The following is a 13,301-nucleotide window of genomic DNA, read 5'->3' as shown; positions in this document are numbered from 1 at the left end:
TTAATTGTCCAAAAATGGGAAACATGGATGATAATTACTGTTGGAAATGTAAAAATGAAGCTGGTACTTTATTTCATTTAATGTGAGAATGATTCTTTGTCTCTGTTTCGGAGACGAGTGATCAAAGCTTTTGGAGAATGGTTGCAGAGAAGCTGTGTTTATGTGAATATACTGTACAGTATGTCGCTCCTACCACCAGGTATATTCAAATAATAATTTGGACTTGTATTGGCAAACTTTATCGGCGCTTCAAGGATTAGAAGAGTCAGCCAAATGCCTGATTTTGCTGACTAGTTAAAATTAACGACAAACATCGGCTCTTCTAAATCTCTGATAGAAAGTTGTAATATTTCTATGGAAATTTCTGTGTTTTGCCTAATTTTCTAATGTATATAAAAAAGAAAGCGTAAAATGAAACAAATATTCCTATTATTTTTATTGTGTGAAAATGTGCTGCCCCCTTTTGGTTGTATTTATGTTATCTTTTATTTGTTCTTTTTAAGTTTGTTGGTTTGTCTCAATTTATTTGTATTAACTACTTTTATAGTCCTTATGTGTTGGAAGAGTTAACTACTGAGAGGTAATTCTTCAGTGTTACAGTCTTCATGCTGGCTTTGTTGTCTACCATATGACCTTTTGCACATGTGAGCTCAACTCTTGCTTAAACCTTTGTAAAAAAAGGTAATCATCAAACCCACTCTGCACATTAAGAGGGTCCCATTTCTGTCACCTTCCCTGTGTGATTTAGTGTGGATTCATCCTTTAATGTCTCATTAAAAACTGACTTGATAGAAGTTATGAAATAAAATTATATTTTCATTGTGAGATTTCTAGTTAATTTATTGATTTGTTGTTAAAAAGACATTAAGATGAGAGTTTGGAGCTACAAAACAACACCCATCAACACCATGCAAGGCCTCTGCTGTCCCCCATGAACACAGACTGCTGCAGATACACACTCTTAGTGTCAGTGTTCACTATAAACTGGTAAAAACAAAAGTGAAACTGCTATCTTATATGTTATTTCTCACAATTTTTACTCAGTTTTGGGCAAGATGTACTGGTTATGTGTCACTGAAACCTAAGTGAATCGTTTGATGCTGCTCAACCTTGTTGTCCCTCGTACTAAAAGCGTCACATGTTCGGAGTGTTATCAGTCTAGTCTTGAAGCTCTCCGCAACTTTCACAGTGAGTCATTCTTCCAGGAAAATGACAGAGTAAGAGCGCCATCTACTGGAGAGAGTGAATTTCTATTTTTCTAAATGTGATAATTTGACATAGAGAAGAGCGACTTGTGATCATAACAACAGATCCTTGTGGGGAAAAGTGTGTATTAGGAAGAAGGCAGGTGTTTAATGCTGGTGTACACACTCTTCTCTTCTTCAGTTTTGTCTTTTTTTCCTGTTGCCTAGCAGTATATTACTTGGCAGTACAAACTGCATATCTGCACATCATCACTGATTAAATGCAAAAGGATTAATTGCAGTCCCAATATTTAAAATGAGATGACATCACTGACATTACTTAAAATCACGACATCAAGAACGGAAAACAACTTATAACAAACTTAAAGGCGTTCTTTCAAAATTGAAAACAAATTTAGCACACTGCATGAGTAATGATCGCGTGTAAAAGCGCCAAACCCATCCTGACGGGCATCGTTATGCTGGGGATAAAAATGTATTATACAACAATGAACGCATGAGAGCTCTATATTATGCAAGCCAGACAAATACTCTCTGGCTTGTTGCTGTGCAGAGAGATAGTACACAATGTCTCCAGCTGCGTTTACAAAGCAATAAACTCAGACGTTTCGTTTTCAAACTATGATAAATAGAAGAAGGAGTGTGGGCGCTTTTAAGACGGAATTGCGTGAGTGTGGGGAGTCTGCAGCACTACTTCACAGACATCAATCCAGATGTGTACAGCTTGAAAGGAAAAGGAATGCGATGGCCGGGAATCGAACCCGGGTCAACTGCTTGGAAGGCAGCTATGCTTACCACTATACCACCATCGCCATATAAAAGCATAAAATATTGCTTCAAACTGAAGCATAATGTCAGGAATTTAAGAAGGAGGGAAGAGTGGAGGAGGAGCAGAGGAGAAGAAGGCGGAGGAACACCAGCAAGAGAAGAGAGGAGAAGAAAAGTATAACTGCTTCGTTCAGTGACCAGTGCTTCCTCCGTTATAACACCAAGACTCACTGAACTATACAGTATGAACTCATATGAACTACTGACAGGCGACCTCTCTGTACTCTACACTACATCTGCATGCCTAGAGCAAATGTTATACAGTAAAAAGGCCTACACCTTATTTTTGAAGCATCGTGTGTGGTGTTACAAAAATGTGAACATAGTAGCATTAAAAATATGAAGACTACTCACACATACATTTCCCCTGTGGAACTGTTATCATTTTTGTAGCAGAAGTGAAGACAGACAACTGATCTTATACTCTCAGTGTTAGCATTTTTTAACCCAGTAGGACTTTAGGACTCTAGGGATTCTCTGTAAATATAGAGGATAATTTCACTCAGAATGAAGAAAGTGGCAAATCAATTATCATGATAAATACTGGGATAATCAGGACATTATTACATTTCAAAAGGGAAAAAGGAAACTGAAAAAAGGACTTGGCAATTTGAGGGATAAGTGAAATTTAGACTACTTAAATGAAATAATATAAAAGCTAAAAGGTGAATACTAAAATTATAAAAATTTTAATGCTAAAGATATTTCTTTTGTTGATCCTTGGTAGATTCATTGTGCTATTCAGTGTTTTAAAGGGGACACAAAATACTGAAAACTGCATTTTATTTCAAAGGTGTGTTTTTGTTGTTGTTGTTGTTGTTGAACTTCTTATTGCAGCTACAGTAGGGTCACATTTTGTGATGGCTTGTTGCAGACATGGTGACCTTCATTTTGCTCTCTTAATTTTTCTTTTGATAGTGAAAGAAAAAGGGGAAGTACGTTTTGATGCTGCATAAAAATATATCCTACTGTGTTATATCCTACTGCTGTTGAGTCATTAAATGCACACGGCTTTTATTATTTTCTCATGATATTTCTGATAACTGTAGACGGTGTTCACATACTGACAGCATGCTGCGGTTACACAGTAACTTCAACACAGGAGTTTAACATCAGGTTCACACAAGCTCCCATGAACAGGGTCCATCACGTGATGCACACTGGCCCAAAAAGCATTTTCCCCCCACACAATTATGGGAAAAGGAGCAGCTGTAAAATGGTGGATACATTTTTTGGAACATCACAATCCCCATGAAAAGACTCGTTTCACTATCAGAATTTGATCCATTCAGTCCGATAACATTTGGAAAGTCTAGAAGAGCCACACAATTTTTTATTTTATCCCATTCAAATTAGCAGAGAGCTAGACCGGAAGTTATCCAACTCGGCCATAGAGCACGCGCAGTATGTTTTCATCAGAATAATTTCTTCACAGTTGGAAGTGGCTTTTTCTGGCTTCATTCACCACAGAGTAACCTTCATAGGAATGCACTGGAGCTGGTCTCCAAAGCTTTATCCAGTTGTCTTTTTACAGCCAGGGTCTGCACAGCAGCATACATACATATTCACGTATCTATTTTTGGTTTGAAAGCCGGCTCACATGAGCTCATGTCTGCAAATGACGAATTAAATTTTTACATAAAGCGTCGTTGTCGGCAGGATTCGAACCTGCGCGGGGAGACCCCAATGGATTTCTAGTCCATCGCCTTAACCACTCGGCCACGACAACACGCGCAAAATGCTCTTACTTTGATATTAAATCGTTTTTTTTTATTGTTTTGGTCGGTTGCAATATCTGCCTGCATATAATGTGGTTATATTGTGGATGTAGATACTGTGCAGAAATGCATGAAAATGAACAGTACAGTGAATATTTAGTGGTCAGGATCAAATTAACTTAAGTGTTGAATGATAATATCATGGCTGCTCTAGTTGTGAAAATGTAATATATACAATGATGGATAATCCTGTATAAAGTTTTAAAGATCATCAGGCTATACTCTTACTCGTTACACTGTCAGTCATCATGTCCACGTAAAATAAAAGTATTAAGCATCCAACTTTCAGACACAAAACATGCTACAAAGCAGCTGGTATTCATGGATGTGTGTGTGTGTGTGTGTCCTCTCTTTCACATAGAATACAAAGGTGTTAAATAGAAACAAGTGGATTTAATTTACAGTGAGCGTTGTGTTTCTGAGTGGCATGTAGACTCCACTAGATGGGGCTGTTGTAGCAGGCTTTCTATCCATGGTCTTACAGCCCAATTAAGGTCATCCACTGCATATATTTTGCTGTGTAACAAACATATTTCCATCCAAATGTATATAAAAGGATTTGTCCTATGTGTTTAAAAAACACATTTGATCTGATCTTCTGTCGAAAGTCAAACCTATTTGGATTATTGGTTCAAATCGTCAGTTTGTCTTGAATTCATCATGTGGTTGAACTGAAAGTCATCTGTTAACATGGACATAAATGTGCATGAATCTGAACGATGTCATGTATGATTTAGTCACCGGTCAGACGAACAACATGAATTTTCATAGACCTTAAATGTTTCAACCCACTTCAACCCACTTCATCACTCAGACGTACTGCAGTGATGCAAATAGATTATTATTCATCGACAATAAACTTCCATATTGTAACTATTTTAAAAATACAAATGAACTGTACTTTACCACTATCATGTCACTTTACATGTGACACTGAGTTCTATCATAAAACTTTTTTTTTTTAAATAGATCACATCAGTTAGACTGCAGTTGAAATGTACATTATATCATCACTTTTCTCCAGATGTGCTGAATATAAATGCAAACACACACTGTAACTTCATGTGAAAACATGTTTATTAAAGACAAAAAGCAAAATGTAAATGTATCCAAAGGGGTGTAAAGAACTTCTTGTGGATGATGTTTGATGTTTCCATGTAAAACATGACAAAAGCAGTTGTAACACTCTGTGTGTGATGGCAGACAGGATGATCTTCAGGACAGAACCTGTCTTGATGATGCTGCAGCAGATGAGGAAACATCTGGAGTTCGTCCTCACTGGAAATAGATAAAGAAAGACAAGGAGGGAAAACAGTTAATAACCTCAACAACCTGGTGAGCAGATTAAGTTTTTAACAACATATTGATTCTGATAATAACATGAAACTTATCTTTTTAAATGTTGTCTCCTTTTGTCTTTTTCTTGTTTCCTCCTCAAATCGTTTCCTCTCCTCTCTCTAAAAGACAAGGAGCAGTTAACTTTAACTAAACAGAAGAACTATTGATCAGTGTAGAAATTCTGATTGAAATATAGAAGAAATGTATACGTATCTTTTTAAATAAGAATCTTAGTAATGTACGCTGTCTGCTGTCCTCTCTGTGAAGACAAAGAGCACATACAGGAGGAAAATAATGGCTTCAGCAATGACATAAATGAAGAACTATTTATAAGAATAGAAACTCATAATAATGTAGCAAAAATGTAACCTTCTCTTTGTTAATAAGAGGGTTCACAGTGCATGAGGTCTCCTTTCTTCTCCCCTCGTCCTCTTCTCTTCTCTCTCTAAAAGTCAAACAGCAGATAAACAAAAGCAGTTAATAACTTGAATGGCTGAAGCAGAATAAGTTTTGATCAGTATAGAAATCTGATAATAAAGAATAAATGTATATTTATCTTTTTAAATGAGAGTGTTCACAGTGCATGAGGTCTCCTCTCCCCTCTCTGTAAAAGTCAAACAACAAACAGGAGAGATAAAGGTTAATACACAATTCCAACTTTGATAACTTTAGCAATTCTGATAATAAAATAGAATAAATGTATATTTATCTTTGTAAATAAGAAGGTTCACATAATGTTTTCTCTTGTCTGGTCTTGTTTCCTCTTCGTGTCGTTTCCTCTCCTCTCTCTAAAAGACAAATGGCAGACAAGTGGAGATAACAGTTAATGAACAACTTCAGCAACGAGAAGAAATATTGATCACTATGTGAACTACGATAATAGTATAAATAAAATGTATATTTATCTTTTTTAATCAGAGTTCACATGTTGTTTCCCTCCTCTTTTCTCTCTCTGAAAGACAAATGGCAGACAACAGGGGATAACAGTTAATAATTCAGTAATGAGGTAAACAGAAGACATATTGATCATTATAGAAATGCTGATAAAAACTGAATAAATGTATATTTATCTTTTTGAGATGAGAGGCTTCACACTGCATGCTGTCTCCTCGCTGCTTCTTGTTTCCTCCTCATGTTCCTCTCCTCAGACATAAAGTTGATAAACTGAAGTATTCATCAATATGTTGATTCTAATAATAACATGAAATACTGGAATTTCAGGAAAGGTTCATATCATCAGTGGTTTGTGTCCTCTCTCTCTTCTTCTATCAGCCTGTTCTTCCTCGTCCACATGTCTGTCAGTGATGGATCAGTAGTGCAGCTTTGACTCCGTCCCTGCAGCTTTAATGTTCTCTGTTGTGATTCCTGTTCCTCGCTCACACTGAAATCTGAAGCTAGACCTGACCTACTGATGAGTCAGCCTCATTAATTTAGAGTTTCCACTTCATCAAATTTCAATTCAAGATATGTCACATCTCAGAGTTCTCTGTGACCCTCCTGTGGTTCCACCATGTCAGACACTCAGGCCAGCCGTCAATAAAGAAATGTGCAAGACGCACTAAAATCACTGACCTGTGTACCAAACCATAGTGAAGCAAATATATACAAATGTACAATATTTAACCCTCAGCCAACTTTATCCTACATATGTTGCAGCATGTCTACATGGGCCCTGGTGCAAGACGCTACCAGGGGCCTCACCAGCCCTGCCAGACGCTCAGGCCAGCCCAAAAAGATGGATGAGGATAAAAAGGTGGATGAACCGCAGTGCAAGACGCTACCTGGGTTATCCAGACCAGCCCTGCCAGACGCACAGACCAGCCCTGCATGAGTATATACAGTCCATCCAACCCGGTGCAAGACGCTACCTGGGTTATCCAGACCAGCCCTGCCAGACGCACAGACCAGCCCTGCATGAGTATATACAGTCCATCCAACCCGGTGCAAGACGCTACCTGGGTTATCCAGACCAGCCCTGCCAGACGCACAGACCAGCCCTTCATGAGTATATACAGTCCATAAAACCAGGTGCAAGACGCTACCTGGGTTATCCAGACCAGCCCTGCCAGACGCACAGACCAGCCCTGCATGAGTATATACAGTCCATAAAACCAGGTGCAAGACGCTACCTGGGTTATCCAGACCAGCCCTGCCAGACGCACAGACCAGCCCTTCATGAGTATATACAGTCCATAAAATCAGGTGCAAGACGCTACCTGGGTTATCCAGACCAGCCCTGCCAGACGCACAGACCAGCCCTGCATGAGTATATACAGTCCATCCAACCCGGTGCAAGACGCTACCTGGGTTATCCAGACCAGCCCTGCCAGACGCACAGACCAGCCCTTCATGAATATATACAGTCCATCCAACCCGGTGCAAGACGCTACCTGGGTTATCCAGACCAGCCCTGCCAGACGCACAGACCAGCCCTGCATGAGTATATACAGTCCATAAAATCAGGTGCAAGACGCTACCTGGGTTATCCAGACCAGCCCTGCCAGACGCACAGACCAGCACTTCATGAGTATATACAGTCCATCAAACCAGGTGCAAGATGCTACCTGGGTGTGAGCAGCCCTGCTAGACACTCAGGACAGTCCTCAGGGGTAAAAAGAATCACTACTGTTAACCTGCCAGACGCTGAGGTCACAAACATCACGTACAACACACTAAATAATCTGCAGAGCCAGGAGTCTCCAGGTCCTCCAGGAACTGCTGGATGTCCTGGTTTGTGCTTGTGATGTCACACTCTCAGGCGTTTCTTTGGTGGAGTCAGGCTGCTGCTGCTACTGCTGCTGCTCTCTTCTTCAGCAGCCTTCCTCTTCATCCTCTCCCTCTGAGTCTTTGCACACTGTGTTGATTGTTTGGTAAACCTGCAGAGGACTGACATGAGAGTGTGGCCGTCTGCAGTGTAGTCGGTCAGTCTCCAGCGGTTCATCAGCTCCGTGTTCTCAGAGCTGTACACAGGGGAGATGACTCTGGTGATGGTTCTGCCATCCAGCTCCAGGTGGTGGACGCAGTTTCTGCGGTCGCCCCTCACGGCTGCAAGATCGGCCTTCTCAGGAAGAACTGGAGTCAGCACAGTTTGAGGAGAAGAGCCGGAGCGTGCAGTGGGCGCCATTATACCTGATGGTCCTTCCATTAGAGGAGACAGAGCAGTATTCTCCCTCCGCTCCTGCTCGATATGTTGGAAGGGTGTTGACAGCACACACGAGCGGAAAGATCCTCTGTATGCAATGAAAGGGAACTTCTTCGAGCCTGTGATGAGGTTGTGATACAGCCTCAGGATGGACTCTCTCATGGACTCTATGTTTACGCTGCTCACAGGACGGTACCTCAAGTTTGTTACAAACATCTGAAGGATTGGTGAAGGCAGTGGCAGGTCACCTACATGGAAAGAAAAACAAGGAACACATTAGTCACTCTAGTTAGGACATGATGGGACTCATTACAGCCTATATTCATCTATGAAGAAACACAGTTTGCTTCTTTTTACATAGATACACTTCAAGGTTCACAGCACGACTTATTGTGGAAAACGTTTAGATTATTCATGTGGGCCAAGCTCAGCACAAATGATGCAAACTCTTCTTTGTTTCAGAAATGTTTAAAATATTAAACAGCTGTGAATGCAGTCCATGCTCTGCTGTTAAATGTTGGCACTAGGTACATAAGTGACACACGAATTAAACACCATTCAGATATCCTTCAGATCGGCTCCTCTTACAATAAAATATTACAAATGGTGTCTGTTTCATTTCTATGTTTTTATTGACATGACATTTAAAATCAGATTGAAAGATGAATGTGCTGCTTTCACTGTGAGGCTGCAGTTGTGGTCTGATATTATTCATAAGCCAGATTTGAATTAAAAACCTAAAAAAGTAGTGTAAAGCAAAGATGTGTTTTTCTAGTATTTACAAGCACATATGCTGACTGGTGTGACCGGTGTGCTGTGCAGAGACTTAACAGTGATCTAGCTCCATGTTTCAAGCAGCCTATAACTACAGTCCATGTCAAATTATAAAAATTGAAGACAAGTCATTATTATTTTATATCTTAATTTGACATAGTGTATGCGCACAATATGGCATATTTTATGCATCTGGAGCACACAAAAGATCATCCTGGAGAGCTCTGTACACCTGAGAGTTATGAACAGACATAACTTTTCTTATAATTCTGCAACAACATTGATCTATCAGTGCCTGTCTGAGGAAATCCAGATGCTTTAAAAGGCTGAATATGATCCCACTGAGCTTTGAATTTATTAACTTGATGCTTTAACACCTCTGGATGTATTTCAATCCAGCATCAACAATCAAAACCTTCAAACTCAGTCAGCACATACAAAGAACGGGCCTCGGGTTGACTACACTGACGTCAGACGTCAGTCTCCGGCCGGTTCTAATACCTGACGTCGTCTCCATGGCGCCTGCAGCATCACAACTTTTAGCATTTTCCAAAAAACGGCCCAGTCGCCATCTTTGCCCTATACTTTCAATGTTATGCTCGACGACCCTGCACCCCCTCAAAAAACTTTGTTTTTCCCAAATAATACATTAATATTCATACTTATTCCACCTGTCACGCGCACACTAATGAAATCCATCGTCTTTAACCATTTTACACCGAAATAAAAAGTTAAAGCAGGTTTCATGTCTTGATTGAAAACTGAGGAAATTTTCCCCCAAACAAAACCAAATAATTCATATTTATAGGCTAAATATGATGTTAATTGATTTATTATTTAATTGATAATATTATATTCTGCTCTTTTTGATCATTATTTAGATCAAACATGTTCAAATGAGCAGTTCAGTGGTGCTCTGTGTTTTACCATAGCGGCAATCCAAACGGAGGATGCCTGTGGTCAGCAAGTGGATCTCACGGCCTGAACCAGTAGAGGCCATTTTTTTCACATTCAATAAGTGCTGTCTCACTTCCAGATGTCAACAGTTGTTTATTTCATTCAGGGTTTTCACTTTTCAACGAATCTCTCAGCTGAAGAGTTTCAAGAGTTCAGCTCCTGTCAGCGCTCAGGTGCAGAAATGAAGATGGAATTAAGGGCTCTGCTTTTATAGGGGCACGTCAGTCTTCATCACCATGACTACCAGTGACACGTTATCTTGGGTTCACTGGATAAATAATCATATTTTGTATATTATTATTATTATTATTATTGTTGTTGTTGTTGTTGTTGTTGTTATTATTATTACTCTATCAAAGTCTAATTAAACCTATTGGCTGCAGCGGACAGGAGAAGTCATTAATAAATAAATCGATCGACAGAAAACGATTTTTGACATTTGATAGGTTCATCAATTAGTTCTAATCGTTTCATCCGTTTTTCAAGCAAAATTGCCAAAGATGATCTGCTTTCAGATATGTCAACTTTTCGTTGGATAAATTAAGCAACTTGAACACGTCACTATACAGTCTAAGACTTTGTGGCATTTTTGACTTAAAATAAAGAATTAATGTTCAGTTATCTACTTTAAATAAATACATTTACTTGCTAAAAATATCCTCTTTCCAACATACAGAGAAATAACGGATGTAGGCTATAAAACAAGGACATCAAGGTCTATGACTGCAACTAACGAACAGGCCAATGTTCAGCCTCTTTAATAATCTGCGGGTTCTTTTTAAAATTAATATATTAAAGTATAGTATTTATTTACATGCTACTATATGTACCGGTTTCATTATTATTCTTATTATTATTACTATTATTGAGGGTTATCTATGTATTTCTACTGCAATCCAAAATACGCATGAGCATGATTTTTCTGGAGACGAAAATATACAGAATTTGTAGCAATATGTTAATAGTAACCCTTTAATTTACGGGCCGTTAATTACTTAGTAATATGAAGAAACTGCTAAGAAATAACAGTAAAGTAAAATCAGTGAAAGCTGTACTTTCAAGGGCAGCTGCTGTTGAAATTAAATTTCTAGAGAGACTGAAACTCCTGTCAGGGCCTACCTTGAAGTTGTGTATAGCAAAATGATTTTGAGAAGAGCAATCCGGTCGATTAGAACATAAACAGAGAGCTTCCTGTAATAATCCTCCTGATACGGCAGAATTTATTCGGACTATCCAGAGGAAACAGCGTTTGGTAATTTGCCTAAAGTAGAAAAGTCAGATACAATACAAAATATATTATTCTACAAACTTGAAATCTGTGTTTGCAGACAATGAAGATCAGTATCACGACATCCCGGTCTGTCTGGAGATTTAAATCATTAATGAAGGTACCGCTGCGCCAGCTGTGCGTAAAATTACGCGCTGTGCACCAAAAACCGTGGATACTGTGGATGCAACACGTTCCTGCTGCTGATGGCTGCATGTGTTTAAATGAAAAAGAACTTTTACAACTTGTTATTTTAAAGAGATCAAGGTCTCAGCCAAGAACGCGTGAAATGGTCTGCTAGGTGGTCTGAGCAGACGGAAACGCGAGTAAACATGATCTATGGTCAGCACACATGAGTATTATGTTTGTTGCTTTCGTTCCCTGTCTGCTTCTCTCTCCCCGCCGTCTGCGCAGCATTCAGCTGTTCCAGCAGCCTGCTCTGGAGGGTCCTGATACTGTTCCGTGTTTCAGAGATGCAGAGAAGCGTCTTAGAAACCTCCAAATGTCATGTTATGGTTTGTGTGGTTATTTTTCAACTGGTTTCACATGAAGGCAGTAATAATGGATGGTTTGCCGCCATCTTCAGATGTTTAGAAATGTAATCAGTTAGAGGGGAGTGGTGGCAGTCTACCAGCAGTTGGTAGAATAACACATTCATCTTAAAACTGTTCAATTCAGCAGGTCCGGACAATCTCACCCTGCTGCTCCTTAGAAATCCACTTTCACTTCGTTTCCCTTAATATTAAGTGCCCAATAATAAACTGACCCAAAATGACCCAGACGACTATTACAAAAACTATTCATATGGCAAGAAAAAAGATCCCAGATCCTCTTTCATTTGATGTTTCTTCTTCATGTGCTTTGGTGTTTATGTCTATCCTTCATCAGGGTGAGCTGTGATGTAGCTATAGATCAGTACTGGTATTACTAAGTGTTTTGTTACAGAACCGTTTCAGAGACATCTGTGTAAGTTCTGTGCATGTATGTACTACTAGTGAAGAATAAATAATAGCCTACACTGCACACTAGTCTAATCTCTGTGTGTTTAAGGTTGTTGCTATATTGTATAAGTGCATTGGCCTTTTGTAGAAATTATAAAACATGTTCATACTCATTTATTAATCTATTTTTTAGATATTAACCCTGTCATGCATGGTGTCCACTACAGTGGATAGATATTTGGAAGCCATTTTGAACCATTTAAGTTGTCGTACCATGTCCCAACAATCAGGTGGTGAATCCCCAATATATTGTCTACAATTCCGTCTGAATATCATTTTTGACTCTCTCTGTGATTTTGAGATATTGAATCATAAATTCAAAATGGCGTAAGGTGAAGGAAATGCATCAAGTAGCTCAGGGATATCTGTTAAATACTTCTATTCTCAGAGAAAAAAACAGGTAATAAGTATATTTTTCAACTAAATAAGATGTTTGAAATACTTTTATCAAGTTTTTAATACTATTTTTCTTGTACATTTTCTTCTGTGACTGAAAATACATCTGTCCACTCCAGTGGACGTCATGCAACAAAGGGTACATTCTGCCTATTGGGCCTAGGACATGTTTTTCAAATATCCTCTCTGTTATTGTTGTTATTTAATATTCCTATGTGTATTCATATTATTTGCTCTTAGTAATAAAATAATATATATAAAAACCTATATATATATATATTGCCTATATTGATTTCCATGAATCACTTTTTACTCCATTGATGCATGGTGTCCACTACAGTGGACACATATCAAAATACTATATATTAAAAAAACGTTATTGGCATGATTTTTCACTTGTTTAAGAGTAAAAATGAACAAAAAAATGATTGCTCTGTGATTTAATAATTCATGCATGAAAGGCTTAAATTATCAGTATCAGTAGCCTCTTTAAAGCCAAAAAGCAGCAACTGGAGAACTGTCTTCTTTTTTTTTTTAAAGTAACACTGCCAACACTGACATGTCATCCTTTGGTTCTGCTACTATGTCTGCTCCACACATCTTACTACAATCCAT

General features: G+C 38.7%; 1 protein-coding gene and 2 non-coding genes across 3 annotated transcripts; all 3 read right to left on the bottom strand.

The window, feature by feature from the left end:
* Positions 1 to 1,945: 1,945 nt before the first annotated feature.
* trnag-ucc (transfer RNA glycine (anticodon UCC)) lies at positions 1,946 to 2,017 on the bottom strand. Its single transcript has one exon. It is a non-coding gene; the product is annotated as a tRNA-Gly (tRNA).
* Positions 2,018 to 3,680: 1,663 nt separating this feature from the next.
* On the bottom strand, positions 3,681 to 3,762 carry trnas-aga (transfer RNA serine (anticodon AGA)). Its single transcript has one exon. It is a non-coding gene; the product is annotated as a tRNA-Ser (tRNA).
* Positions 3,763 to 7,895: 4,133 nt separating this feature from the next.
* On the bottom strand, positions 7,896 to 10,073 carry LOC137173603 (uncharacterized). Its single transcript, XM_067578499.1, has 2 exons — positions 9,993 to 10,073; positions 7,896 to 8,539 (listed from the first exon to the last, which is right to left on the bottom strand). Exons 1-2 carry the CDS (start codon positions 10,063 to 10,065, stop codon positions 7,896 to 7,898), a joined length of 717 nt encoding a protein of 238 aa, XP_067434600.1. The 5' UTR covers positions 10,066 to 10,073.
* Between the last annotated feature and the right edge of the window lie 3,228 nt (positions 10,074 to 13,301).

The sequence above is a fragment of the Thunnus thynnus genome, chromosome 21 (genome assembly GCF_963924715.1).
Source record: "Thunnus thynnus chromosome 21, fThuThy2.1, whole genome shotgun sequence".
NCBI lineage: Eukaryota > Metazoa > Chordata > Actinopteri > Scombriformes > Scombridae > Thunnus > Thunnus thynnus.
Note: the sequence above shows the minus strand (reverse complement) of the source record. Positions and strands in the feature narration are given on the sequence as shown.

Excerpts from the sequence above, each read along its gene's own strand:
- LOC137173603 (XM_067578499.1), bottom strand. The coding sequence starts at position 10,065 with ATGGCCTCTACTGGTTCAGGCCGTGAGATCCACTTGCTGACCACAGGC. Across the intron at positions 8,540-9,992 it reads CCGTTTGGATTGCCGCTATG|GTGACCTGCCACTGCCTTCA; the intron begins GTAAAACACAGA and ends CTTTCCATGTAG.